Source organism: Parambassis ranga, chromosome 1 (genome assembly GCF_900634625.1).
Source record: "Parambassis ranga chromosome 1, fParRan2.1, whole genome shotgun sequence".
In the NCBI taxonomy this organism is placed as follows: Eukaryota; Metazoa; Chordata; class Actinopteri; family Ambassidae; genus Parambassis; species Parambassis ranga.
The window spans coordinates 23,059,187-23,082,721 of NC_041022.1; the positions used below are offsets into that span (position 1 = coordinate 23,059,187).

Genomic DNA, 23,535 nt, shown 5'->3' on the forward strand with positions numbered 1-23,535 from the left:
GTTTTTCACTGATTTTTTGGTTAAAGGGCCGATGTGACATATTTGTCACCATGATTTTGATCATCTGATTTTTTTTCAAGTGAATTTATTTAATAAATGTGTTTACAACAGGTTACATGTAATAAAGAATGTGTTATGTAGTCATTAAAATCCTTGACTGGTCAAATCTTACCTTTAATTAGTAGATAGAGACTTTTTAAAAATTTGCTAACTCTGTTGCGTCGGCTAACATGGCACACAGCCATCTTGGAAATGTTGGTGTGTAAACACAAAATCACATGACCAGTCGCATGTGATACCAGGATGTTCAGTAGGTGTCTCTTAGAGACTTTACGCATTAAAATCAAGAATACAGCTGTATAAGGAGCTTTCCAGGACTCCTAAAGGACTGGTGACACCTATGACACCTGGTTTTTATATAAATGACCCAGAAGTTGTCTGCAGTTAGCATTCCTCAGTGTGTAATAACCAAGAATATAGAACCTATATATAAACAAATAATATACATCACTTAATAAAAACTGAGCTAAATAAATAACAAACTACACACTTATTGTGGCATTAGTGCCACTATGTGGACAATCACTTCAATGGCAATCACATTTTTTGACTACATCAATCAACACTAAGTTGAGGCAGTGGGCACTTCAATGTATATGAGACCTCGTTTACACATATTATGATTATATAATTGTCTAGAGTCTACTCTAGACCATAGTTCCAGTAAGTGGACTTTTTCCCAATAAGGCCTGCTGCATCTAGACTCTGCAGATTCAAAATGATGAAAACTCTCCATGATGGCCCCATTGACTACCTGAGTATGAAAAAATCTGTTCATTTTAAAAAACGTCCTTTGTTTCATCTGTCATAATGTTAAAGACCTCACTGTTTCTATGATTTTGCACAAACCTCATTCTGTGTTATTTTACTTGTATACTTGCTGTGGATGGAAAATAATCTTCTCTTAACAACTGGGTCATGTTTGGCAAATGTATTAAGGCTTTCCCTTTGTTGGTGGATTCCTCAGACTGTCATGTCCTCACTGTGCAATGTTTTAAACAGCTCTAAGTATTAACACTTCCCCAATTGTCTTAATGTGCTCCCGATTTTCTTGTACTTGTTTACTGTGTTCTTTGTTGAGCGCATGTGTCAGTGCTGCATCGGGTTTAACGGAGCCTCATCAGAGCCATCATCAGTGTGTTTGATGCAGCCACTACAACGTGACTTTGTGACACAGTGACGGTCAGTAGATGTCTGTTTTTCCTCTGAGTCTCTGAACAAACATGTGTTTCAGCTGGAAAACAGCTTTTGATGGAGCTCTGATGCATCTGAGATCATTTATGAGAGGAAGAAGAGGGAAAAGGCGCTGCGCAGCGCGCGGACTCTCTGAGCTTTGGAGGCTCCAGCAACAAAGTGCAGCGATGATCAGAGCTGAACATGAGCTGGACATGAAGAGACACTGTCCGCTATCAGCTCCTCCACTGTCAGCCTGCAGCGCTGCCCCCACACTCAGTTTTACTCTTTTATCCACGCACAGAAAACACAAGTGGAAACATTCAGCCTGCACGGAGGAGGCAGGCTTGGATTGAGTCTCCACGGTTCTCATGCTGCGTTCAAGTACCGCCTCCTGCTCCGACCGTGTCATTACTGTTTTCTGACTCGTTGCGTTGCGACTACAAACAGACGGAAAATGGCAGAAGAAGCTCCAGCTCCAGCCGCCGCTCCGGCCAAAGCTCCCAAGAAGAAGGCCTCCAAGCCGAAGAAGTCCGGCCCCAGCGTCGGCGAGCTCATCGTCAAAGCTGTGGCCGCTTCCAAGGAGCGGAGCGGCGTGTCTGCAGCCGCCCTCAAGAAGGCTCTGGCTGCCGGAGGATACGATGTGGAGAAGAACAAGTCCCGCGTCAAGATCGCCATCAAGAGCCTGGTGGCTAAAGGGACCCTGGTCCAGACCAAGGGGACCGGGGCCTCCGGCTCCTTCAAGATGAACAAGAAGGCTGAGCCCAAGGCCAAGCCCACAAAGAAAGCCGCTCCTAAAGCCAAGAAGCCCGCAGCCGCTAAGAAACCCGCAGCAGCCAAGAAGGCGGCAGCAAAGAAACCAGCAGCTGCTAAGAAGTCCCCCAAGAAGGCCAAGAAGCCCGCAGCGGCCAAGAAAGTGGCCAAGAGCCCCAAGAAGGCTGTGATATTGTTTGTAAGGATGTTGGGAGTGTTTCTCCCCGTTTTGAAATAAAACACGTACATCCTGTTGAGAGCAATCCTACAGCTCAGGCTGTCGCACACATGTCTCCCACACAGTGTGAGCCTGCAGTCTCTAACCTTTCGGTTACGATACAGCAGGAGCTCATATCACACAAGCAGCACGTCTCTCTGTCTTCACCTGTGCCTCTCTCTGATGAGCCGTCACACACACAGACGCTCTCAGCTTTGCACAGTCTCTCTCCTCCTCACTTACCAGTGAGCGGGGATGAGTCTCCCTCTCTGTGTCATAAGCCCTGTCTGTCAGCACAGCGGCACATAAATGACTTTTCTGACGCCGCTCCACATCTCTCGGGGATGGCAGCGTGCGCTGCGTCTATCCCACAGACACATGACTTGCCCTTTCGATCGGAGCCCCCCATGGGTTGCCATGGCAACGGCGGCAGGGGCTCAGACAAGGGGCGTCTCCGTAGTAGCGGCGGAGTGTCAGACAGGTGTACGCCCGCTTTCAGAGCGTTACTCAGAGTGGCGGCGCGTATGTTCCCTGGACAGATGGATGGACAGGCTGATCAGCAGAGGTTACACTCTACAGTTCGCCACAACACCTCCGCCCTTCAACGGCATTCTGGAGACAGTTCTCTCCTCCCCAGGCCAGCGTCAGGCTCTCCAGGCGGAACTGGAAGAGCTGCTGGTGAAGCGGGCAATTTCCAGGGTTCCGCGGGGACAGGAAAATCAGGGGTTTTACTCCCGTTATTTCCTGGTTCCGAAGAAGACAGGGGGAATGAGGCCCATTCTCGATCTGTCTTACTTCAACCAATCAATAATGAAAAGACCGTTTCACATGCTGACTGTGAATCAGGTGCTGGAATGTGTGCGTCAGGGAGATTGGCTCACATCCATAGACCTAAAAGACGCGTATTTCCACGTCCCCGTTGTTCCAAAACACAGGAGATACCTGCGTTTCTCTTTTCTGGGGATCCAGTACGAGTACAATCGCCTTCCGTTCGGCTATTCTCTGGCTCCCCGGACTTTTTCAAAGTGTGTGGAGGCGGCGCTGCGGCCGCTACATATGTCAGGGATGAGAGTGCTGTTTTACCTGGACGACCTGCTGCTGCTGGCTCGGTCCAGAGAGGAAGCTGCGTCACACACAGAGCGGCTAGTGAGCCACCTGTCGAACCTGGGGTTTATGATAAACTGGGAAAAGAGTTCCCCAGTCCCTGCTCAGACGGTGATTTATCTGGGGGTGGAGCTGAACACAGCCGTGATGAGAGCGCGGCTCTCATAGCAGAGAGTGGAGGCGCTGACGGCGCTTCTCCATCGTGTGTCACCTGGCAGCGTTGTGACAGCGCTCTCCATCATGCAGCTGTTGGGCGTGATGTCATCGGGTCATGCCGTAGTTCCTCTGGGACTGCTTCATATGAGACGACTGCAGAGATGGTTCATCCGTTTGCGCATCGATCCCGTACATCAACGGAGACGCATGGTGTCGGTGCCTCCCTCCGTAAGTCCCGATCTTTCTTATTGGAGGAATCGACAGGTCCTGTCGGAAGGTGTGCCTCTGGGAAGGGCAGTGTCACACATCTCAGTGTTCACAGACGCATCTCTGTCAGGATGGGGAGGAACGTGTCTGTCTCAGGTGGTGGGAGGACGGTGGCCGGCGCGCCCGTCACTCCACATAAACGCGCTGGAGCTTCTCACCGTGTGGAAAGTGATCCAGCATTTCGCCCATGTACTGCAGAATCAGCATGTTCTGATTCACAGACAACAGAGCAGCAGCGGCATACATAAATCGACAGGGAGGAGTGCGCTCCGCCCAGTTGTTAAACATAGCCAGACGGCTGCTGCGCTGGGCGCACACACACCTTCTCTCTATCAGAGCGGTGTACGTCCCAGGTGTACTGAACAAAGGAGCGGATGTGATGTCGAGGGGAAGTCCTCGTTCCGGGGATTGGAGTCTCCATCCCGATCTGGCCGGGCAGATCTGGAGCAGGTTCGGAAGAGCGCAAGTGGATCTGTTTTCCAGACGCGAGAATGCGCTGTGCGCTCTGTGGTTTTCTCTGAGCGCACGGGACAATCCTCCACTGGGAGTGGATGCTTTTGCGCATCGACCGTGGCCGACTTTTATACCTAAGAGCATCACTAGCTCTTTCAGATCCAGGGTGATAACGTTGGATGGTTTTTTCCCTCCTCCTCACAGTTCTGATGAGGAGAGGACATCTCATCTTCTCTGTCCGGTGCGCGCGTTGTCCTGTTATGTGGCGCGCACAGCTGCTGTGCGCCGCACGCAGCGTCTGTTTGTGCATTACAGAGTTCAGTCTTTGGGTCTTCCTTTGTCTGCTCAGCGCCTGTCACACTGGCTGTGTGAGGCGATCTCACAGGCATATCTGTCATCTGATGCTGTCCCTCCAGACAGGATCAGGGCACACTCCACCAGGGGGATCTCATCCTCTGCGGCTTTGCACAGAGGGATGACAGTGGCTGATATCTGCTCTGCAGCATCCTGGTCCTCCCCCTGTTCATTTGTGCGTTTTTATCTGCGGGATGTTTCTGGGTTATCCATGACCCGCGCTGTTCTGGGTTTTTTGTCAGAATGAGCTGTGCTGTGTTCCTCCTCCCGGCCTGTTGGCGGGTGAGGCACGTCTCTCTCCCTGTGCTTCCTTCCTCTGTTTTTTCGGCACATGGTGATTGTGTGACTACACTGCTGTGTTATTGTTTCAGTGTAGTGATCTGGCAGGTGTGTGGTTATGCTTGTGGTACCGTACGGACCCAGTGAGGCATGGACTACATCCTGCTTCGCCTTTAACCCACTAGCGATAGCCTTAAAGGGCGAAGCCTATACGAAATAGAACGTTGGTTACGTATTGTAACCCCAGATTCTATGAGTATAGGCGCAGCCCTTTAAGCTGTGGGCCTCACTGGTTCCTATTTTTGGCTGAAGAAAAAGCCGTTTTTTATTTGGGAGCCGATTGTCCGGTCTCAGTCCAATTTATACTCGAGGTGAGACCGAGGTGAGGCCCACGTAATAGGTGGGCGGTGATTAAATCTTTCAGTGCTGCGCATGCGCGCGAAGGGATGAAACCCACTAGCGATAGCCTTAAAGGGCTGCGCCTATACTCATAGAATCTGGGGTTATAATACGTAACCAACGTTTCCAGCTGTTTTCCAGATGGGGGCGCTGATCAAAAAAACCCACAGAGAAAGGTTAGGTCGGCCCCTGTCTTCTACCACGTCCTCAGGCAAGAAATAAAGAGTTGTGAATGTTGAGCTCTTCACATTCAGTGAGTGCTTGACCTTGCAAACATGAGTGGACGTGGCAAAGGAGGAAAAGGACTCGGTAAGGGAGGCGCCAAGCGTCACCGTAAAGTCCTCCGTGATAACATCCAGGGAATCACCAAGCCCGCTATCCGCCGCCTGGCTCGCCGTGGTGGAGTGAAGCGTATCTCTGGTCTGATCTACGAGGAGACCCGCGGTGTGCTGAAGGTCTTCCTGGAGAACGTGATCCGTGACGCCGTCACCTACACCGAGCACGCCAAGAGGAAGACTGTGACCGCCATGGATGTGGTGTATGCTCTGAAGAGGCAGGGACGCACTCTGTACGGCTTCGGCGGTTAAACTGTGACAGATCCAACAACACAAAACAAAAGGTCCTTTTAAGGACCACACACTCTGTCAATGAAGAGCTGAGTTCTACCATGGCTGTGTTGTATTGAATTTTATTCATTATAGACTCACAATAAATGCATGATCAAAATAAATAAATAAATGCAACAATGTAAAGTCAAAGCACATGAAGTGTAAAGCATTTCTGATTCTGGAATTGAAAATGAGTGCAGTCATGTAGCTCACTTTTCTTGGTTGACATTATCTCTTAAGTGGCCATATAATAATTATAATAATTATAACAATTCAATTCAACATTAGGGGGGGACCTTACACTTACTTGTTGCAAGAAAACAGGGCCACAAACCACACTGGACGTGATCATCATGAAAATTAGAGTTAAGTGAAACTGACTGAACAGAAAATGTAGGTTAGAAATCAGAAAATCTAACACACTGTCTTAAAAAAATAAATAAATATTGGATTTATTGTAGACACTGTCCCATTTTACGTCACACAGTATAGGTTGTATTATATATGACTTACCTGGATTTAACTTTAGCTTTGTTTATTATTGTTTAGAATTTTATTAGATATTATTTGTATTATATTCTTACTATTTTACCTTATTTTATATTTCTAACCTGTTTTGACTAAACATGGAGCACCTGGAATGCAAACGTTTTCCCCCTGGGATCAATAAAGTATTTCTGATTTGTTATTACATGGTTAGTGAAAATGTAGTTCAATTTTTGTTGTTTGACATTAGCTCTTAAGTGGCCAGATAACAATTTAATATAAGGGTTTGAGTGAAGTTGTAAGAAAGCGGGGCCACAAAAGTCACTGAGGTTTATATGTGGTTATAACAGCTGCTTTAAAGACCATGGAAAGACAGCAGAGGTGAGAGGAGGAGGAATCTGCTGCTCTCCTGTCAGTAACAGCATGTTTATAGAAAACACAACGCAGCACATTCTACAAGATATGACAACTAGTGCAGCAGTGGCACAGTGTTGCAGGCACAGCCCGCCTTTTCTTTCCATGGACAGTGTGCGCTATAATTTTAACCGCTTCCATGCCGAGGTAACCTTTCACCCGTAATCAGCTGAGAAGCTCAGCCAATCACAGCCAGGGAACTGCACAGTGGTGTTTGTATGCAGCCTGTATAAGAGGAGTCGCCGTGAGCCATGAGAGCAATTCGTTGCTGAGAAGTATCGAAGAGTCAACATGCCTGAACCCGCCAAGTCTGCGCCCAAGAAGGGCTCCAAGAAAGCCGTGACCAAGACCGCCGGCAAAGGAGGCAAGAAGAAGAGAAAGACCAGGAAGGAGAGCTACGCCATCTACGTGTACAAAGTCTTGAAGCAGGTCCATCCTGATACCGGTATCTCCTCCAAGGCCATGAGCATCATGAACTCCTTTGTGAACGACATCTTTGAGCGCATCGCCTCCGAGGCCTCTCGTCTGGCTCACTACAACAAGCGCTCCACCATCACTTCCAGGGAGATCCAGACCGCCGTCAGGCTGCTGCTGCCCGGTGAGCTGGCTAAGCACGCCGTGTCTGAGGGCACCAAGGCCGTCACCAAGTACACCAGCTCCAAGTAAACAGCTGCTGCTTCAACAACAACCCAACGGCTCTTTTAAGAGCCACCCACCTCTTCTAAAGAGCGAGTCTTTGTAGATTTATGTGTTTAAGTTGTGGCATAATCGTTATGTACAGCCTGCTGAAAACGACACACGTAGATATCTACCATCTATGCTGGTTTGCAATGTTTTTACATAATTCCTCTTACCATTCTATTTAATCTTGCTCTTACTGTTGGTGTTGCTGGTACCCGAATTTCCCTGCAGGACCTTCCCAAATAAGGTCCATTCTATACTTGGTGTATTGATTGTAGGCACATTATTACAGTAAGTAAATACCTTAAACAACAAGAAATTCAAGGTCAATCTGAGCCAGGCCTCAGTTTTGTCACCATGACGTTGTGCTAGCTCTTGTTTGAAGTGTGTCCATAATGTTACACAGAGCCAGAAATTAGCATGCTTATCATGGGTCACTTGAATGTTGGAACACTGGTGGGTGCACATATGAGCCAGATGTAAAAACAGACTTTGTAACACAGAAAAAAACTTCTATTTCAGGGACAATTTGACTGATACTTGTAATTGGATATCACAATCACTGTAGAACTTATAACATACAAATAGCAGCCTACATACAGATACATAATGGCAACAAATGGCAACAAAATCAGAAATGGAACGTTTGGCTTGTTTCTTCATTCTTGCATCTTGCACAGCAATGATAACCCATAAGAACCCCACATAGCACAGACTAAATAGACCCCAAAAATCATACATTACTGATATTGCCCCCTATTTTGACAAGGTTCATTTGGTCTTCACCTATTTATGTAGTGATGGGTTTTCGAGGCTTTGTTGAAGCCTCGACACCTGATTCAAGAAAAAGGTTCATTACTCGAGGCTTCATTGACACAGTAGCTCGAGTAGGACATCTAGTGGTGAATAAAATGAACTGCGGTGTGTGTTATTGGTTCATGGATCTTTGGGATTTGACTGCCCATGCACAGTTTCGTTCCACTACAGGTTTCACTGGTTTCAAGCTAACACAATACAGTACATATATTAAGTCACATGATGTTACGTGACGTGTCTGCCAGCTGATCTTATTGCTGATCTTATTGATATTGCCCCCTATTGTCAAAGATCTGAAAAGTTACATATATGTCACATTGGGCATTAAGCTTCCAAGAAAACATGTAGGTTTGAAATAGACATGTGACATTTGACTTTCCCCACCCCAAAAACACTGCCCCCTGGTGTCAAAAATGGTTACATGACATATGTGTCCTATTGGGTGTTAATGGTAAATTCCTCAGTTTAAATAAATTAACTTTTTTTTTCCCGTTCTATTTCTGGTGCTAGACTTTTTATTAGAGTCATGTGACACCACTATAGCCTGGATATTATGAAAGTCTAGGTTGTCCTGAAAAAGAAGATGTAGAATACTCGATTGTGCATTACAAGATGACAGTGTTATGAGCAAAAATTCACAAAGAATGCCAGGTGAGGAAAAACCTCAAACCTCAACCCTTAGACCTGGAAGGGATATTATTAACAGTGGTGTTATATTGTTGCTGTGACATAGAGATTTTTATACACTGTACTAATTTGTTTGGTCCTTCAGTAACTTGAGGATTTCTGTTGTGATTAACTGAAATATGAGGTTTGTCTCAGGGGTGAAACATTTTGCCTTTTGAATGTTGTTTTAAAGTGTGTTTCAAAAGGTTTCTTACTCTAAGAAACTTTTTTTCTTGTGCAGAAATAGTTATAGTTTTATAGTTATAGTTATAGTTATGCCCAGGGCTCATCTGGGGCATAGGGACTTGATCTGTATCACCTGAGTCCCCACCATTTGATTCATCAGACTCACTTGACTTTATTGCTGGAATTATAGTCAGGGTCTTCAGAATTGTCATCTGAGATATATCCCCATCCCTCAAACTCACTGCCATCTCCCTGGATGACTGCTAGTGCAGTATATAACTTTTTCTTATCCATATTAGAGAAAATTATGAAATTTTCATATTAATTTAATTAATATACCATGTTTGGGGTTTATATTTGTTTGAATATACATTTAAATTAACCATAGTAAAAGATATAATTAAATTAGTTAATTTAACTGAGCAGTTTATGACCATCTCACCTAAAAAATTCTTTAACGTGACATATATGTCACATCATTGTTTTTCACTGATTTTTGGTTAAAGGGCCGATGTGACATATTTGTCACCATGATTTTGATCATCTGATTTTTTTTCAAGTGAATTTATTTAATAAATGTGTTTACAACAGGTTACATGTAATAAAGAATGTGTTATGTAGTCATTAAAATCCTTGACTGGTCAAATCTTACCTTTAATTAGTAGATAGAGACTTTTTAAAAATTTGCTAACTCTGTTGCGTCGGCTAACATGGCACACAGCCATCTTGGAAATGTTGGTGTGTAAACACAAAATCACATGACCAGTCGCATGTGATACCAGGATGTTCAGTAGGTGTCTCTTAGAGACTTTACGCATTAAAATCAAGAATACAGCTGTATAAGGAGCTTTCCAGGACTCCTAAAGGACTGGTGACACCTATGACACCTGGTTTTTATATAAATGACCCAGAAGTTGTCTGCAGTTAGCATTCCTCAGTGTGTAATAACCAAGAATATAGAACCTATATATAAACAAATAATATACATCACTTAATAAAAACTGAGCTAAATAAATAACAAACTACACACTTATTGTGGCATTAGTGCCACTATGTGGACAATCACTTCAATGGCAATCACATTTTTTGACTACATCAATCAACACTAAGTTGAGGCAGTGGGCACTTCAATGTATATGAGACCTCGTTTACACATATTATGATTATATAATTGTCTAGAGTCTACTCTAGACCATAGTTCCAGTAAGTGGACTTTTTCCCAATAAGGCCTGCTGCATCTAGACTCTGCAGATTCAAAATGATGAAAACTCTCCATGATGGCCCCATTGACTACCTGAGTATGAAAAAATCTGTTCATTTTAAAAAACGTCCTTTGTTTCATCTGTCATAATGTTAAAGACCTCACTGTTTCTATGATTTTGCACAAACCTCATTCTGTGTTATTTTACTTGTATACTTGCTGTGGATGGAAAATAATCTTCTCTTAACAACTGGGTCATGTTTGGCAAATGTATTAAGGCTTTCCCTTTGTTGGTGGATTCCTCAGACTGTCATGTCCTCACAGTGCAATGTTTTAAACAGCTCTAAGTATTAACACTTCCCCAATTGTCTTAATGTGCTCCCGATTTTCTTGTACTTGTTTACTGTGTTCTTTGTTGAGCGCATGTGTCAGTGCTGCATCGGGTTTAACGGAGCCTCATCAGAGCCATCATCAGTGTGTTTGATGCAGCCACTACAACGTCACTTTGTGACACAGTGACGGTCAGCAGATGTCTGTTTTTCCTCTGAGTCTCTGAACAAACATGTGTTTCAGCTGGAAAACAGCTTTTGATGGAGCTCTGATGCATCTGAGATCATTTATGAGAGGAAGAAGAGGGAAAAGGCGCTGCGCAGCGCGCGGACTCTCTGAGCTTTGGAGGCTCCAGCAACAAAGTGCAGCGATGATCAGAGCTGAACATGAGCTGGACATGAAGAGACACTGTCCGCTATCAGCTCCTCCACTGTCAGCCTGCAGCGCTGCCCCCACACTCAGTTTTACTCTTTTATCCACGCACAGAAAACACAAGTGGAAACATTCAGCCTGCACGGAGGAGGCAGGCTTGGATTGAGTCTCCACGGTTCTCATGCTGCGTTCAAGTACCGCCTCCTGCTCCGACCGTGTCATTACTGTTTTCTGACTCGTTGCGTTGCGACTACAAACAGACGGAAAATGGCAGAAGAAGCTCCAGCTCCAGCCGCCGCTCCGGCCAAAGCTCCCAAGAAGAAGGCCTCCAAGCCGAAGAAGTCCGGCCCCAGCGTCGGCGAGCTCATCGTCAAAGCTGTGGCCGCTTCCAAGGAGCGGAGCGGCGTGTCTGCAGCCGCCCTCAAGAAGGCTCTGGCTGCCGGAGGATACGATGTGGAGAAGAACAAGTCCCGCGTCAAGATCGCCATCAAGAGCCTGGTGGCTAAAGGGACCCTGGTCCAGACCAAGGGGACCGGGGCCTCCGGCTCCTTCAAGATGAACAAGAAGGCTGAGCCCAAGGCCAAGCCCACAAAGAAAGCCGCTCCTAAAGCCAAGAAGCCCGCAGCCGCTAAGAAACCCGCAGCAGCCAAGAAGGCGGCAGCAAAGAAACCAGCAGCTGCTAAGAAGTCCCCCAAGAAGGCCAAGAAGCCCGCAGCGGCCAAGAAAGTGGCCAAGAGCCCCAAGAAGGCCGCCAAGAGCCCCAAAAAGGCTGCAAAGAGCCCCAAGAAGGCCGCCAAGAGTCCCAAGAAGGTGGCTCCCAAAAAGGCCCCTGCAGCCAAGAAGGCCCCTGCAAAGAAGGCAGCCAAGCCCAAAGCCAAGAAGGCAGCACCCAAGAAGAAGTGAGCTGTGATGATCACTGCTAACACACAAAGGCTCTTTTAAGAGCCACCACAACATCCACAAAGAGCTCATCCTTGTGTGTAAACTTTATTTTAATTAGTACCTGTTTTTGCTCTTTTTTCAAAAACACACAAACATACAAAAATATTCACCGCAAAATCCACAAAAAACCATATATGAATCATACATCACCAATCACAATGCACAATGTATGAATCAGGTACCCACAGAAAGTGTACTCTTATTTCTGTGTAGTCAAACATACATGTTCTAGCAATTGATATTTTATATATATATTGATGCCACTTGATTTAATTATTTTTCAGGTTTATCTACACATGAGTTTGCAAAGCATAAATCAGTCACCTACTGCATTTTAACTGAGTATGTTGCAACTAATCATTTCATTTAACACCTGCCTTTTATTCATGTATGTGCTGCTAGTAAAAATAATTTAACCACATATTAACTACAATATAATATCCATATGTAGATTTACCCATCATGTTTGTCATAAATAAAACTACACTAATCTAAATAGCTTAAATTAAAATATTGTGATTGTGCTTTATATGGGTTTGATAAAAACTAAGTACAACTGAAAATGTAAAAATCCAGGACATCAGCTCTTTATGTGAGAGTGTGTGGCTCTTAAAAGAGCCTTTGGGGGTTTGTGGGTCTCCGTGTTTACTTGGCTTTGACGGGCTTCTCGGTCTTCTTGGGCAGCAGCACGGCCTGGATGTTGGGCAGCACGCCGCCCTGAGCGATGGTCACTCCGCCCAGCAGCTTGTTGAGCTCCTCGTCGTTGCGCACAGCCAGCTGCAGGTGACGGGGGATGATACGGGTCTTCTTGTTGTCGCGGGCAGCGTTTCCAGCCAGCTCCAGGATCTCAGCGGTCAGGTACTCCAGCACAGCCGCCAGGTAGACGGGAGCGCCGGCACCCACACGCTCTCCATAGTTACCTTTACGCAGCAGCCTGTGGACACGACCCACGGGGAACTGCAGCCCTGCACGAGAGGAGCGGGTCTTGGCCTTAGCTCTGGCTTTGCCACCGGTCTTTCCACGTCCACTCATTTTTAGATTATGTTTTCTGGTGCGTTAACTCAGAGAAACTGTGTCTGAGGAAGCTGAGCCTCTCCTTTATATGTCTCAGAGCGCGCAGACGCTTCCTCACAGCCAACCAGAGGACTGGTTTCAGCGGAGCAGCAGCAGGGGGGCCGCTCTCCATTTCAGCGGGCGATTTGAACAGACTGTTCTCCAATAAGCAGCGCAGCTTCAGGCGCGAGGCCGCTCCTCTAGGCGGGCTGAGCTCCACGAGGAGCCGCTGACCAATCAGGATCCGGAGGTCTGAAGCAGCGTCACAGCTTCACAGCCGGGCCCACACTTTAAAAGGCGCGCGTCTTCTCTTTCATTTTACATTTTTCTGTTGCTCAGAGAAAGAAGAAATGGCAAGAACCAAGCAGACCGCCCGTAAATCCACCGGAGGCAAAGCCCCCAGAAAGCAGCTGGCCACCAAGGCTGCCCGTAAGAGCGCCCCGGCCACCGGCGGCGTCAAGAAGCCTCACCGTTACAGGCCCGGTACCGTGGCTCTGAGAGAGATCCGTCGCTACCAGAAATCCACCGAGCTGCTGATCCGCAAGCTGCCCTTCCAGCGCCTGGTCAGGGAGATCGCTCAGGACTTCAAGACCGACCTGCGCTTCCAGAGCTCCGCTGTCATGGCTCTGCAGGAGGCCAGCGAGGCTTACCTGGTCGGCCTGTTCGAGGACACCAACCTGTGCGCCATCCACGCCAAGAGGGTCACCATCATGCCCAAAGACATCCAGCTGGCCCGCCGCATCCGCGGAGAGAGAGCTTAAAGCGTCTGCGGCTCCACAAACAACAACAACGGCTCTTTTAAGAGCCACCTCACTTAACTATAGAGTCAGTGTCCTGTTTTATGTAATATGGTATATAGTAATGATATCAGATGTAGACTTTGTCCTTGATTAATTCAGTTGCTTACAGCATCTACTATCACAACACAAAATAGTAAAATGTAATGTAAAAATTACACTAAAAAACAAAAGAAAATTAAATCACAACCCAGCTCAGCCCTGTTCCTCTGAGAGTAGCTACTCACTAAAGAAGCTCCTCTGTCCCATCGCCATTTTGTGCAGTGTGGTTGCTGTTGTCCCCTTTTCCAAAGCTTTCCCCTGCACTGCCGACACCACAGAATCCTGCTCTAACCCTCTAACACAGAGGAGGCTTTACTAATTAATTTTTCGATCTACCCCATGAGGGCATTAATGCAAAAAAAAAAGATTCAATGTTGCAAGGATACTTAAAATAATAATAATAAAATAAGTATACTTTTTCATATGAACTTTAAAAAGACAACACATGATGCAGTATCTTTGTACAGTATAAAGTATTTTCAGCAAAATAGAAAAAAACATAGGTGCAAAAGCAAAAATGTGCAATTTGTAGTGCAGGTATAAATATAGTCTATGGTGCAGGATTGTGCAATTTGGTATGAAGATATGAGTACAAGAACAACAGTGTGCAGTTTGAAAGTTAAAAACCCAAACCTTGTGCTAAATCTGTCCATTACAGCAGTGAGTCCATGTTATCTCTGGCACAGAGATGAGATTTTGTACAGTCTTACAGCATGAGGCAGGAAAGATTTCCTATATTTCTGTGTGACAACGAAGCTGTCTGAGCCTTTTGGAAAAGGAACTCTGTTGTCTGTACAGGGAGGAGAGGGTGGTCAGGGTTATCCATGATGGATAACAGTGTGTTCAGTTTCCTCCTTTCCACCAGAGCCAGCCTGAAGACTAGAGCTGACCACTGAACAGGAAATCACTGATCCATGGAGAGACACCCTGATTTCAGGTACTGTTGGATCTCCTCTTCTAGAGAACAATCCTTGAGTTCATTTAGACAGTGGAACAGATTGATGCTTCTCTCTGCAGACAGATTCTCACTTATCTTTGTCTTGATGTACTGAACTGTGTCCTGATTTGTTTCTGTGCTATCACTCATCTGTGTCAGCAGTCCTTGTAGAAGAGTCTGGTTTGTCTGCATGGAAAGACCCAGAAGGAAGCGGAGGAACAGGTCTAATTGTCCATTTAGACTTTGCAAGGCTTTGTCCACAGCACTCTGGTAAAAATGTTTCAGTTTACTTTTTCCTTTTGGTGACTGAGGTAACAAGGATGTTGATTGCACTTTTGCCAGCAGATTGATACCAGAGTTGATGAAAGTCATATGGACATGAAGAGCAGCCAGAAACTCCTGAACACTCAGATGGACAAAGCAGAACACCTTGTCTTGGTGCAGGCCCCTCTCCTCTATAAAGATCTGTGTGAACACTCCTGAGTACACTGAGGCTGCTCTGATATCAATGCCACACTCTGTCAGGTCTGATTCATAGAAGATCAGGTTTCCTTTCTGCAGCTGCTCAAAAGCCAGTTTTCCCAGAAGCTGGATCATCTGCCTGCTCTCTGGACTCCAGTGAGGATCTGTCTCTGCTTCCCCATCATACTTGATCTTCTTCACTTTGGTCTGAACCACCAGGAAGTGGATATACATCTCAGTCAGGGTCTTGGGCAGATCTGCTCCATCTCTGGTTGTCAACACCTGCTCTAGAACTGTAGCAGTGATCCAGCAGAAGACTGGGATGTGGCACATGATGTGGAGGCTTCGTGATGTCTTGATGTGGGAGATGATGCTTTTGGCCTGCTTCTTATTCCTGAACCTCTTCCTGTAATACTCCTCCTTCTGTGGGTCAGTGAACCCTCTGATCTCTGTCACCAGGTCCACATAGTCAGGAGGGATCTGATTGGCTGCTGCAGGTCGTGTGGTTATCCAGAGTCGAGCAGAGGGAAGCAGCTTCCCCCTGATGAGGTTTGTCAGCAGCACATCCACTGAGGTGGACTCTGTAACCTGAGTCAGGATCTCATTTTTGTGGAAGTTCAGAGGAAGTCGACACTCATCCAGACCATCAAAGATGAAGACCACCTGGAGGTGCTGCAGATTCCTGCTTCTTTGGTTTCAGTAAAGAAGTGATGAACAAGTTCCAGCAAGCTGAACTTTTTCTCTCTCAGCACATTCAGCTCTCTGAAAGTGAATGGAAATGTGACCTGGATCTCCTGGTTGGCTTTGTCTTCAGCCCAGTCCAGAGTGAACTTCTGTGTTAAGACTGTTTTCCCGATGCCTGCCACTCCCTTTGTCATCACTGTTCTGATTGGACGATCTGTTTCTGGGGAGACTTTAAAGATATCTTCACATCTGATTTTTTTGCCCATCTTGTCTGATTTCCTGGATGCTGTTTTAATATGCCTGACCTCATGTTCCTCATTGACCTCTGCATTTCCTCCCTCTGTTATGTAGAGCTCTGTGTAGATCTGATTCAGAGGACTAGGGTTTCCACCTTTAGCAGTCCCTTCAAACACAAAAAGACACTTCTTCCTCAGATTCGATTTCAGTTGAGAAACTGGAGCGCTACTTCCTGAACAAACAGAATGAATGAGAGGAGAGGGTGGAGCATAAAATGTGAGCGGTATCGCGTGCAGGATCCTCTTACTGCTCTGCAGAGAGTTAGCCAGCTCCTCCAGGTTCATTGTTCTCATGAAGTGCAGTGTGATCTTCAGAAATGCCTCTCTGTTGCTTTTCTGGTTTTCTTCCTCTTCATTGTCATCCTCACTCTGTTGCTCCAAGCACTGTGAGTAATCTGAACTTAGACACCTTTGGAAGTTCTTCAGTTCATGCTTCACAAAAGTAATTAGGGTGTCTTCTATGTCCTTGCAAGACAAACAACAACAAAACAGCACAAAAAACCTCTTATCAGGAGTTAAAATCATTTGTTGTTGTTGTTAGTGGTTGTAATGTTCGACATTTCCCTACCATAAATATGGAGTCCAGGTCTGTTGGATGCTGTGGCATGGTCTGACCCCTGGGGTCCTCTGAAATATGCTGCTCAACTCTGAGGCAAAAAGACAAAGTATAGTGTTGTCAAGGCACAGTGTCCCAATTCTTTGCCTTAAAACCACTCATCCAAAATTTTATCGAAAGCTTTCAGTACACACACACACAGTACACAGGATCATTTCCCCATAAGCCACCTAGCTGTGTGGTGGTTCTGGGCAAAAGGTTATAATATTGTCAGCAAAATGAGGTAAAATATTTAAATGCAAAAGACGTATTTGGTTTAGGGTAATAGAAAACATGTCCTGTTATGAATATATGCTTAAAAATGTAAGAGAGAAAATGCCTAACAACATTATATGACTTCAGCAATGTGTGTCCCTCAGAAGTGCAGTGATAAAATAGAAAGGCATAAACATCGTCAGGAGTCATACAATATGGAATAAAAACAATATATTGCAGCTATAAGCAGATTGTGTGCATGTTGACTTACTGAGTCTCTGAAGGAGGCTGCTCCATAACTTTTATCGGTGGATCCCTGGACTGGTGGCTCCTGAACACACAGCATGGAGTCATGTTCAGACTCTGGTCTCTGCTGACTTGGGCTTTAACACAACACACAGAGCTTTGACTGTGAGTAATGAGGTGGACTCATGGTGGAACAGTCATGGACTGTTAGAGATGATCATCTTACCTCTTGGTCTGGCTGTCGTGTTCCCCCTTCAGAGGGACACCCTCCTCTGCCTCCTCACACTGACTTATAGCAGAGTCTCGCCTTCACACAACCACAACAACATTCTGTCAGTCATTGTTTCTACTGCTGTAGAATGGCAACTAGCAATCTAATGAACTAACATCATCATCATCTGCTACCCAGTGTGACAGTTCAAACTGAATATAAACATTTGGGATTTTTCTGCCATTTAAATGTAAGTCTCACAGATGAAGTCAGACACCCACTCTGCAATGTAGTTCTGCTGTCAGCCCACTAGATGAGGCACGATACCCACACAGTCTGCACCAAGGAGCAGCCAGCACACACACACACACACACACACACACATCAGAGCAGCTGTATGCATAATGTGGACAAAAGTGTTTTCCTTCCACTGAGGCACACAACATTTATGAGACAGATCTACACAGCAGTATGACACCATAACATCAATAATGCTTATATACAGACTGATGTGTATTCCGAAAATACTCTAAAAAGCTCATACTTGCACAATGAATCTATATTGATGCTTAATGCTTAAAAATAGCAGATAGTATGCACCTTTACATAAATATAATGATAAATTCACATTTACCTTTGGTCTGTAGGTGTCAAAACAAGAAGTGAAAACAAGAGCGACAGCTCTTGATAATAGAACTGATAGGCTTAAATGTTGTGGAAAATATCTGTTATTACCCAGCCCACATTCTTACTGTGCCCAATTAAGGGACTGCATCCCTGAAAGGACTATCGACAAATGTCTGTGATTCATAGATCAGGTGCACAATCGAAGGTCATAGCAAAGGCTGTTAATGTATCGAGGAATTCCTGTTTTTTTTCACAATACACTATACTGATATCACGTAGTTCCTAGTTTCATAATTCCTGAAATATGTTGAGCCATGAAAGCGCCACCTGATGCATCCTTCAGTGGCTGGAAAAGGACACATTTGTCAACACACCTGAAGATGTGTGGGCTATAGTCACTTTTACCTGCTGTGACAAGTGTATGTCTGCTGTGAAAAACAACCATTAGGACAGCTGACAGCGATGGCTAAGCTCAGCCCTATGATTAGACCTTAACATGAAGACAGCTTCTGATTGCACTGAGAAAAGACAAACTCTGAGCAGTAATAGTGTTCTATTTGACAATATCTGAGACAGCACATTACTGTAGGTCTAAAATAGTACTGTTTTTCTCCACATACAGTATAGTCCAGTAGCTCCTCTAACTACTAATATTTAATGGCTCCAAAATCCACAGTTATACCTTTCAATAAAACCATTGACCCTGATCAAATGGATCCTGAGATGAGACTGTTCTTTCTGGGATGATGGTAGCCATTGACCCATGTCATATCAACTGCCTGCTGAGAATTACATGCAAGTCGCAGGAGCGTGCAAAACAAAAGCAAAACTTACTACACATTCTCAAGACGTGATTTCACCACATTTTCGAGCCTAGCTTGTTCCTAAACATTTCTGATAGTCCGTCTGTATATATATGTGTGTGTGTGTGTGTAAGAACATTTTCTGTTCATCATTAGCTTCATCACTGTGTTTTGCTGAAATATATATGTACAAAGTGTTTCAGACGTCCTGTCAGTGGGAAAGCATCAGGTGCTCCAACAACATCTGAGGGTGGGAAGCCGGCGGCTGCCTGATAAGAAAAGCACACCAACACCAAGGCTATACTGACATGTTACATTTTTTTCACAAGAAAGCAGTTAATTAATGACTACCTTTAAAGGATTTCTACATCCTTGTGGCTCCACAGAGCATTTTTTTAGGCACACTGTGTAGTATAGATGATGTACTTTTGTCAAGACAGGAGTTAGCATCTCAATAGTTTCCTTGATTAAAAGCTGATGCACTTGTCCATTGGCTAGGTAAATATCGGAGAAAATAATCTCCATGGTAAACAAGATTATAATTGCATGTAATCTTGACAAAACCTCGAGAATCACTTTCCATATTACACATTTGTATAAAATGATACCTATAGACAATATATGCTGCATACATTATGATAATGACAAAGGTGGCATTTCTTCCTTGATATACTGTAAACTCTCTGTATGTTGTGAATTTGGCCAGTTACTCATATCACCTGCAGGTGTACACATGAAGATGAATTTTGCTTGTTCCCAGACAGTTTCTCTTGCACCACCATGAGGTCCCAGGGTTAAGATTCTGAAGGCAAAATAATAGTGTTTTCAGCAGCTCCAGCCAGAAGCTATGTGTTCATTGCTAATTAGCAAATATGCTAAAATTACCTGCTTAGCATCAACATGTTACCAATGTAATAGCATAGTGATGCAAGCATTAGCATTTAGCTTAAAGCATTCACTGTGTCTTCTAGAAAACTCTACAAGTCCAGACGCCTTGCTTCAACCTTCTCTACGACTTGAGTGCTAAGACTTGGCCTTGATGAAAACACCTGTGACCAATGTTACTGGTACTACACACATTTAGACACAGTTGAAATGGTTGTATGTGGTGTTTCTTCCCTTCCATTGCATACCATGATTATCTTAGGTCATGAATATAGCTTCTGTTGAACCACACTTATATGTATGTTTTTGCACAATATTTTCTTAAGTTTGCATTTTTAGTTTATTTTTTTATTATTCTGCTTTGGTATAACAGTACAATAGCAGGAAGTAAAATCTTCCTCCTGATTTGTGTCGGGTCTGAGGTGTTGGGGGGTGATGGCAGGGAGGCGTGTGTGCTTTTTGTGTGTGTGCACTGGGGTCAGTGTGGCTCTACAGTAGCTGGCTCTCACAGCTCTGTTCTAACGGGCAGCAATCCACATGTCAGCATGGAGGTAAGTAAAAACGTTTATTTTGAAATACGATGTTAACGATGCAGAACTGTGTATCTTTATCAGTCAGGGCAACAGTAAATGATAATGTGCAGTGTCTGTTAGTCGAGTATGAGTTTGATTGTAGAACCACGTGCTTTGAATTTCTTTCATATACAGTTGCTGAAACCACATGTAAAGATAGAGGATGTTCATACATGGATATAGGGCATGTTCTTCTATCCACTGTGTAGGGAAAGACATACATTTAGGGATCATATGTAGTTTTTTCTTTTCTATTTATTTGCAGTTCTGTGTAAAAAATGTCTGATCTAATGCTTTTACATTTGACCAAAAAATCCAAAGACTGCATCCAGTGCAATCGCATGCTTTTGTTCATATACTCAAGTATTTATTTATTCCGATATTCTATTATGTCCACTAAAACCAGCCTGATCAAAAGTGTGTTTGGAGCACAGTGAGGGGTCCACATGCAGACACATCTGCTGGCCACAGACGCCGAGGCTGACAGCAGAAGCCTTGAAGACTACAGCGAGTGCTTTTTTAACTCTGTGATGCTCCGAGGCCTTTTGGAGTGCACCTCAGCAGAATCAAATCACATTGTCTTTATTTTTTTGTTTTCCATGGCAGGACAATGGACGAGCCTAGGGGGTCCGTGTTCAGTGTCCACTGTGCGCTGCTCCGACACCCCACAGCTCTAATTGATGCTTTGTCTGTCCATGTCTCGCCTCGTTAGAGCCCTCAGAGCCCGTGGGCCCGGAACAAATCCGACATGTCATCTGCACTCAGGTCTGTTTGTGTCACAGGGTGTGTTTCTGTGAAAGCGTTGTGTTGAGGCTGATACTCAACTTGATGTATTTTTCTGAGCCGCACTCACTTTCAATTATAATCAGGTACAACTTCTCAAAGTTTCGTTTGAAAAAAACAAAGCACGTATGTACACACTTCACATTACAGGTGGAGGAAAATAACTACATAATAGTACTGTACGTCTGCTCAGACTAAGGCCTAACTGCTAAACTTGAGTATTTCCAGGTTATGCAGCTTTACACTGGTATTTTCTACACTTCAGGAATAAATATTGCAAACTCAAAAAATAGGATTGACATTGACATTGTTTATTGGTACTTTATTTTAAGTTAGTACTTTAACTCAAAACAATATCTTTATGTCTTTTACTATTAACATTGATAATGATAAATCAGTTTAGCTGAAGTTCATGTGTTGAACTTTGGTCATGCTCTTTGTCTTCACCACGTTGTGAGGAAAACGTCCATGTTTTTAGCTGCTAAATGCTCCATTACCTTCACCAGCTGTGTGTCTGTACAGTGGCTTTATCAGAAAGATCTGGATGAAGGAACTAAAACAAAATGAAACACATATCCTAAATATCCTATATCCTTATAGTTAAACAATGATATATCTAGACTTGCTATCTCCTAGCTCTCACAGAGCTTTAACAGCAAGTCTATGTCAGGGTTCGGCTCCCCCCTGCTGCTGCTGCCGGGTTCATCAGTACAGAGGAGGAGGTGCAGAGCTGGTTTAGCAGGCCTGCTGCTAATTGACATGGACGCTCTTGTATTGTGTGGTACAGTGAGACGGCAGCCCACCAACTGACAGTGAATGGATGAAACAGAAAGAGCCCTGCAGCTGGAAAACAAAGACACGCCCAGTTCAGTTAGAGCAGAGCACCACCTGCAGAATCAGCCTAAAACTTGTCCTTGTAATAAACCCACAGTTTTTGATTTGGAAATGCAGATTTGTATTGTGGGTATTTTTGCCTGTTTGGCAGTTGTCTGTGTAGAGAGCCCATCAAACAACAGGCCTTAAAGACCAAAAATTACTGAAGTTTATTTATTATCCAAGCAAATTCCACTATTTTGCTCAGGTAGATCAGGTCAGGGCTATAGATTTATCAGACAGGACAACACGAATTGAACCACAATTACATTTAGAAGGGAAAACGTACAAATAACTGACTAATAAAAAGCTGACAAGTGATAAATGGAAAAAAACAACCAGTGAAAAAGCAAGTAGATTTACTTTACTGTTTTTGGTTTTTCTGAGCATACATCACAACACCTCACTCACTTCAATATAAAGGTGGCTATGTCAGCCTGCAAGTTGCCCATGTTGCTGTAGAGTTGGTGTGTGAGCATTAAAGTTCCATGCTGTTCATGCTCTGGTTCATGTCTGATTTATGTATTTGCTTGCTGTTGTTGTCAGCATAAGGCTGAATATACTAAAGCCATCAGAAAAGTAGTCTTAGTCATAATTGCAAGTCATAATTGCAAGTCACATTTACACCGAATTTACTTCCCTCCCTTCCTTCAGGTCCTCAGAGCATGGCACTCCTGGCTGGCTGAAAGGCACCCTGCACATATTGAGGACTGGACCCCTCCATTTGTGTATGTGTCCTGTCCTGTCCTGTCCTGTCCTGTTACATTTAAGTAAGGTCATCGTGTAATGTGTGTCAACGTAACTGTCCTCTGGAGTGACAAAAAGAAGACTGTGTGTGTATCTCCAGCTCTTCAGACTGACTTGTTAATCTCTGCAGGCAACTGTGATGGTACATATATTCTCCCAGTCACCTGCAGAGATGTTCAAGTGGCTCTGCTGATCACTCAGGATTTTATACCAGCTCATTGGTGCCTCCTGGTGGCAGCTAGCAGTATCTGTCAGCATCTGTGTTGTAGACTTGCTCTGCAGCTTCTGTTAAAGGCCATCAGTCACAGTTAATGAGGCATAAATCCAGAAGAAGATGATGTATGTATAAGACATAGCAGTGATCCAGATAAATCTCAGCTGGCAACTGTGAGCTCTGAGTGTCTCACGGCGTTAGCAGAGGTTCACCTGCACACAGTGCTATCACTTCATATCACAGGACCAGGACTGCCTGAGAAGGGGCTGAATGTAGACCAACAATACACACTGTAAAACACAAAATGAAGTTCTGAGTCTTATTATGATGTGAAAAACGGCTCTAAATCAGTTTTATTTTTATGTTTATGTCTTTTTTTTAAATCTTTCTAACTTTTTCCTCACATTTGACTTCTTTATAAGGTGAAGAGGGTCTGTCAGCGTGTCCAGATGGATGGACAAGTAGATACTCCTGGTGTTGATGATACTGCATCAAGAACTGATTGGAAACTGATGAGAAGCCATCAGTTCCTGATGCACTGCCTTCAGCATTAAAAGATGCTCCACCCACCTGAG

At 44.5% G+C, this 23,535-nt stretch overlaps 5 protein-coding genes and 1 pseudogene across 8 annotated transcripts; 4 read left to right on the forward strand and 2 right to left on the reverse strand.

Moving 5' to 3' along the window:
- The first annotated feature begins 1,663 nt into the window (after window positions 1-1,663).
- On the forward strand, window positions 1,664-12,130 carry LOC114439932 (histone H1-like). Of its 4 annotated transcripts, none has more exons than XM_028412148.1 (2): window positions 1,664-2,170; window positions 11,723-12,130. In XM_028412148.1, the coding sequence occupies exons 1-2, from the start codon at window positions 1,691-1,693 to the stop codon at window positions 11,876-11,878; spliced, it is 636 nt and encodes a 211-aa protein (XP_028267949.1). In that variant the 5' UTR covers window positions 1,664-1,690; the 3' UTR covers window positions 11,879-12,130. The 4 variants fall into 4 exon arrangements, with proteins under 4 accessions (XP_028267949.1, XP_028267963.1, XP_028267956.1 ...); XM_028412162.1 differs by having other exon boundaries at window positions 11,765-12,130; XM_028412155.1 differs by having other exon boundaries at window positions 1,664-2,149.
- LOC114440450 (histone H4) lies at window positions 5,481-5,854 on the forward strand. The gene has a single exon (XM_028412903.1). The coding sequence runs from the start codon at window positions 5,491-5,493 to the stop codon at window positions 5,800-5,802; it is 312 nt and encodes a 103-aa protein (XP_028268704.1). The 5' UTR covers window positions 5,481-5,490; the 3' UTR covers window positions 5,803-5,854.
- On the forward strand, window positions 7,005-7,438 carry LOC114440328 (histone H2B 1/2). Its single transcript, XM_028412732.1, has one exon. It carries the CDS (start codon window positions 7,015-7,017, stop codon window positions 7,387-7,389), a length of 375 nt encoding a protein of 124 aa, XP_028268533.1. The 5' UTR covers window positions 7,005-7,014; the 3' UTR covers window positions 7,390-7,438.
- Window positions 12,131-12,554: 424 nt separating the features above from the next.
- Window positions 12,555-12,967, reverse strand: LOC114440254 (histone H2A). The gene has a single exon (XM_028412591.1). The coding sequence runs from the start codon at window positions 12,947-12,949 to the stop codon at window positions 12,563-12,565; it is 387 nt and encodes a 128-aa protein (XP_028268392.1). The 5' UTR covers window positions 12,950-12,967; the 3' UTR covers window positions 12,555-12,562.
- Window positions 12,968-13,313: 346 nt separating this feature from the next.
- On the forward strand, window positions 13,314-13,746 carry LOC114440186 (histone H3). Its single transcript, XM_028412496.1, has one exon. It carries the CDS (start codon window positions 13,321-13,323, stop codon window positions 13,729-13,731), a length of 411 nt encoding a protein of 136 aa, XP_028268297.1. The 5' UTR covers window positions 13,314-13,320; the 3' UTR covers window positions 13,732-13,746.
- A 734-nt stretch (window positions 13,747-14,480) lies between these two features.
- On the reverse strand, window positions 14,481-18,202 carry LOC114429700 (NLR family CARD domain-containing protein 3-like; annotated as a pseudogene).
- Window positions 18,203-23,535: the final 5,333 nt, after the last annotated feature.

What these genes read in the sequence shown, in the direction of transcription:
- LOC114439932 (XM_028412148.1), top strand. Translation starts at nt 1,691, where the DNA reads ATGGCAGAAGAAGCTCCAGCTCCAGCCGCCGCTCCGGCCAAAGCTCCC. An exon ending in TGGCCAAGAGCCCCAAGAAG is followed by an intron (nt 2,171 to 11,722) that starts GCTGTGATATTG and finishes AGCCCCAAGAAG; the next exon opens with GCCGCCAAGAGCCCCAAAAA.
- LOC114440450 (XM_028412903.1), top strand. Translation starts at nt 5,491, where the DNA reads ATGAGTGGACGTGGCAAAGGAGGAAAAGGACTCGGTAAGGGAGGCGCC.
- LOC114440328 (XM_028412732.1), top strand. Translation starts at nt 7,015, where the DNA reads ATGCCTGAACCCGCCAAGTCTGCGCCCAAGAAGGGCTCCAAGAAAGCC.
- LOC114440254 (XM_028412591.1), bottom strand. Translation starts at nt 12,949, where the DNA reads ATGAGTGGACGTGGAAAGACCGGTGGCAAAGCCAGAGCTAAGGCCAAG.
- LOC114440186 (XM_028412496.1), top strand. Translation starts at nt 13,321, where the DNA reads ATGGCAAGAACCAAGCAGACCGCCCGTAAATCCACCGGAGGCAAAGCC.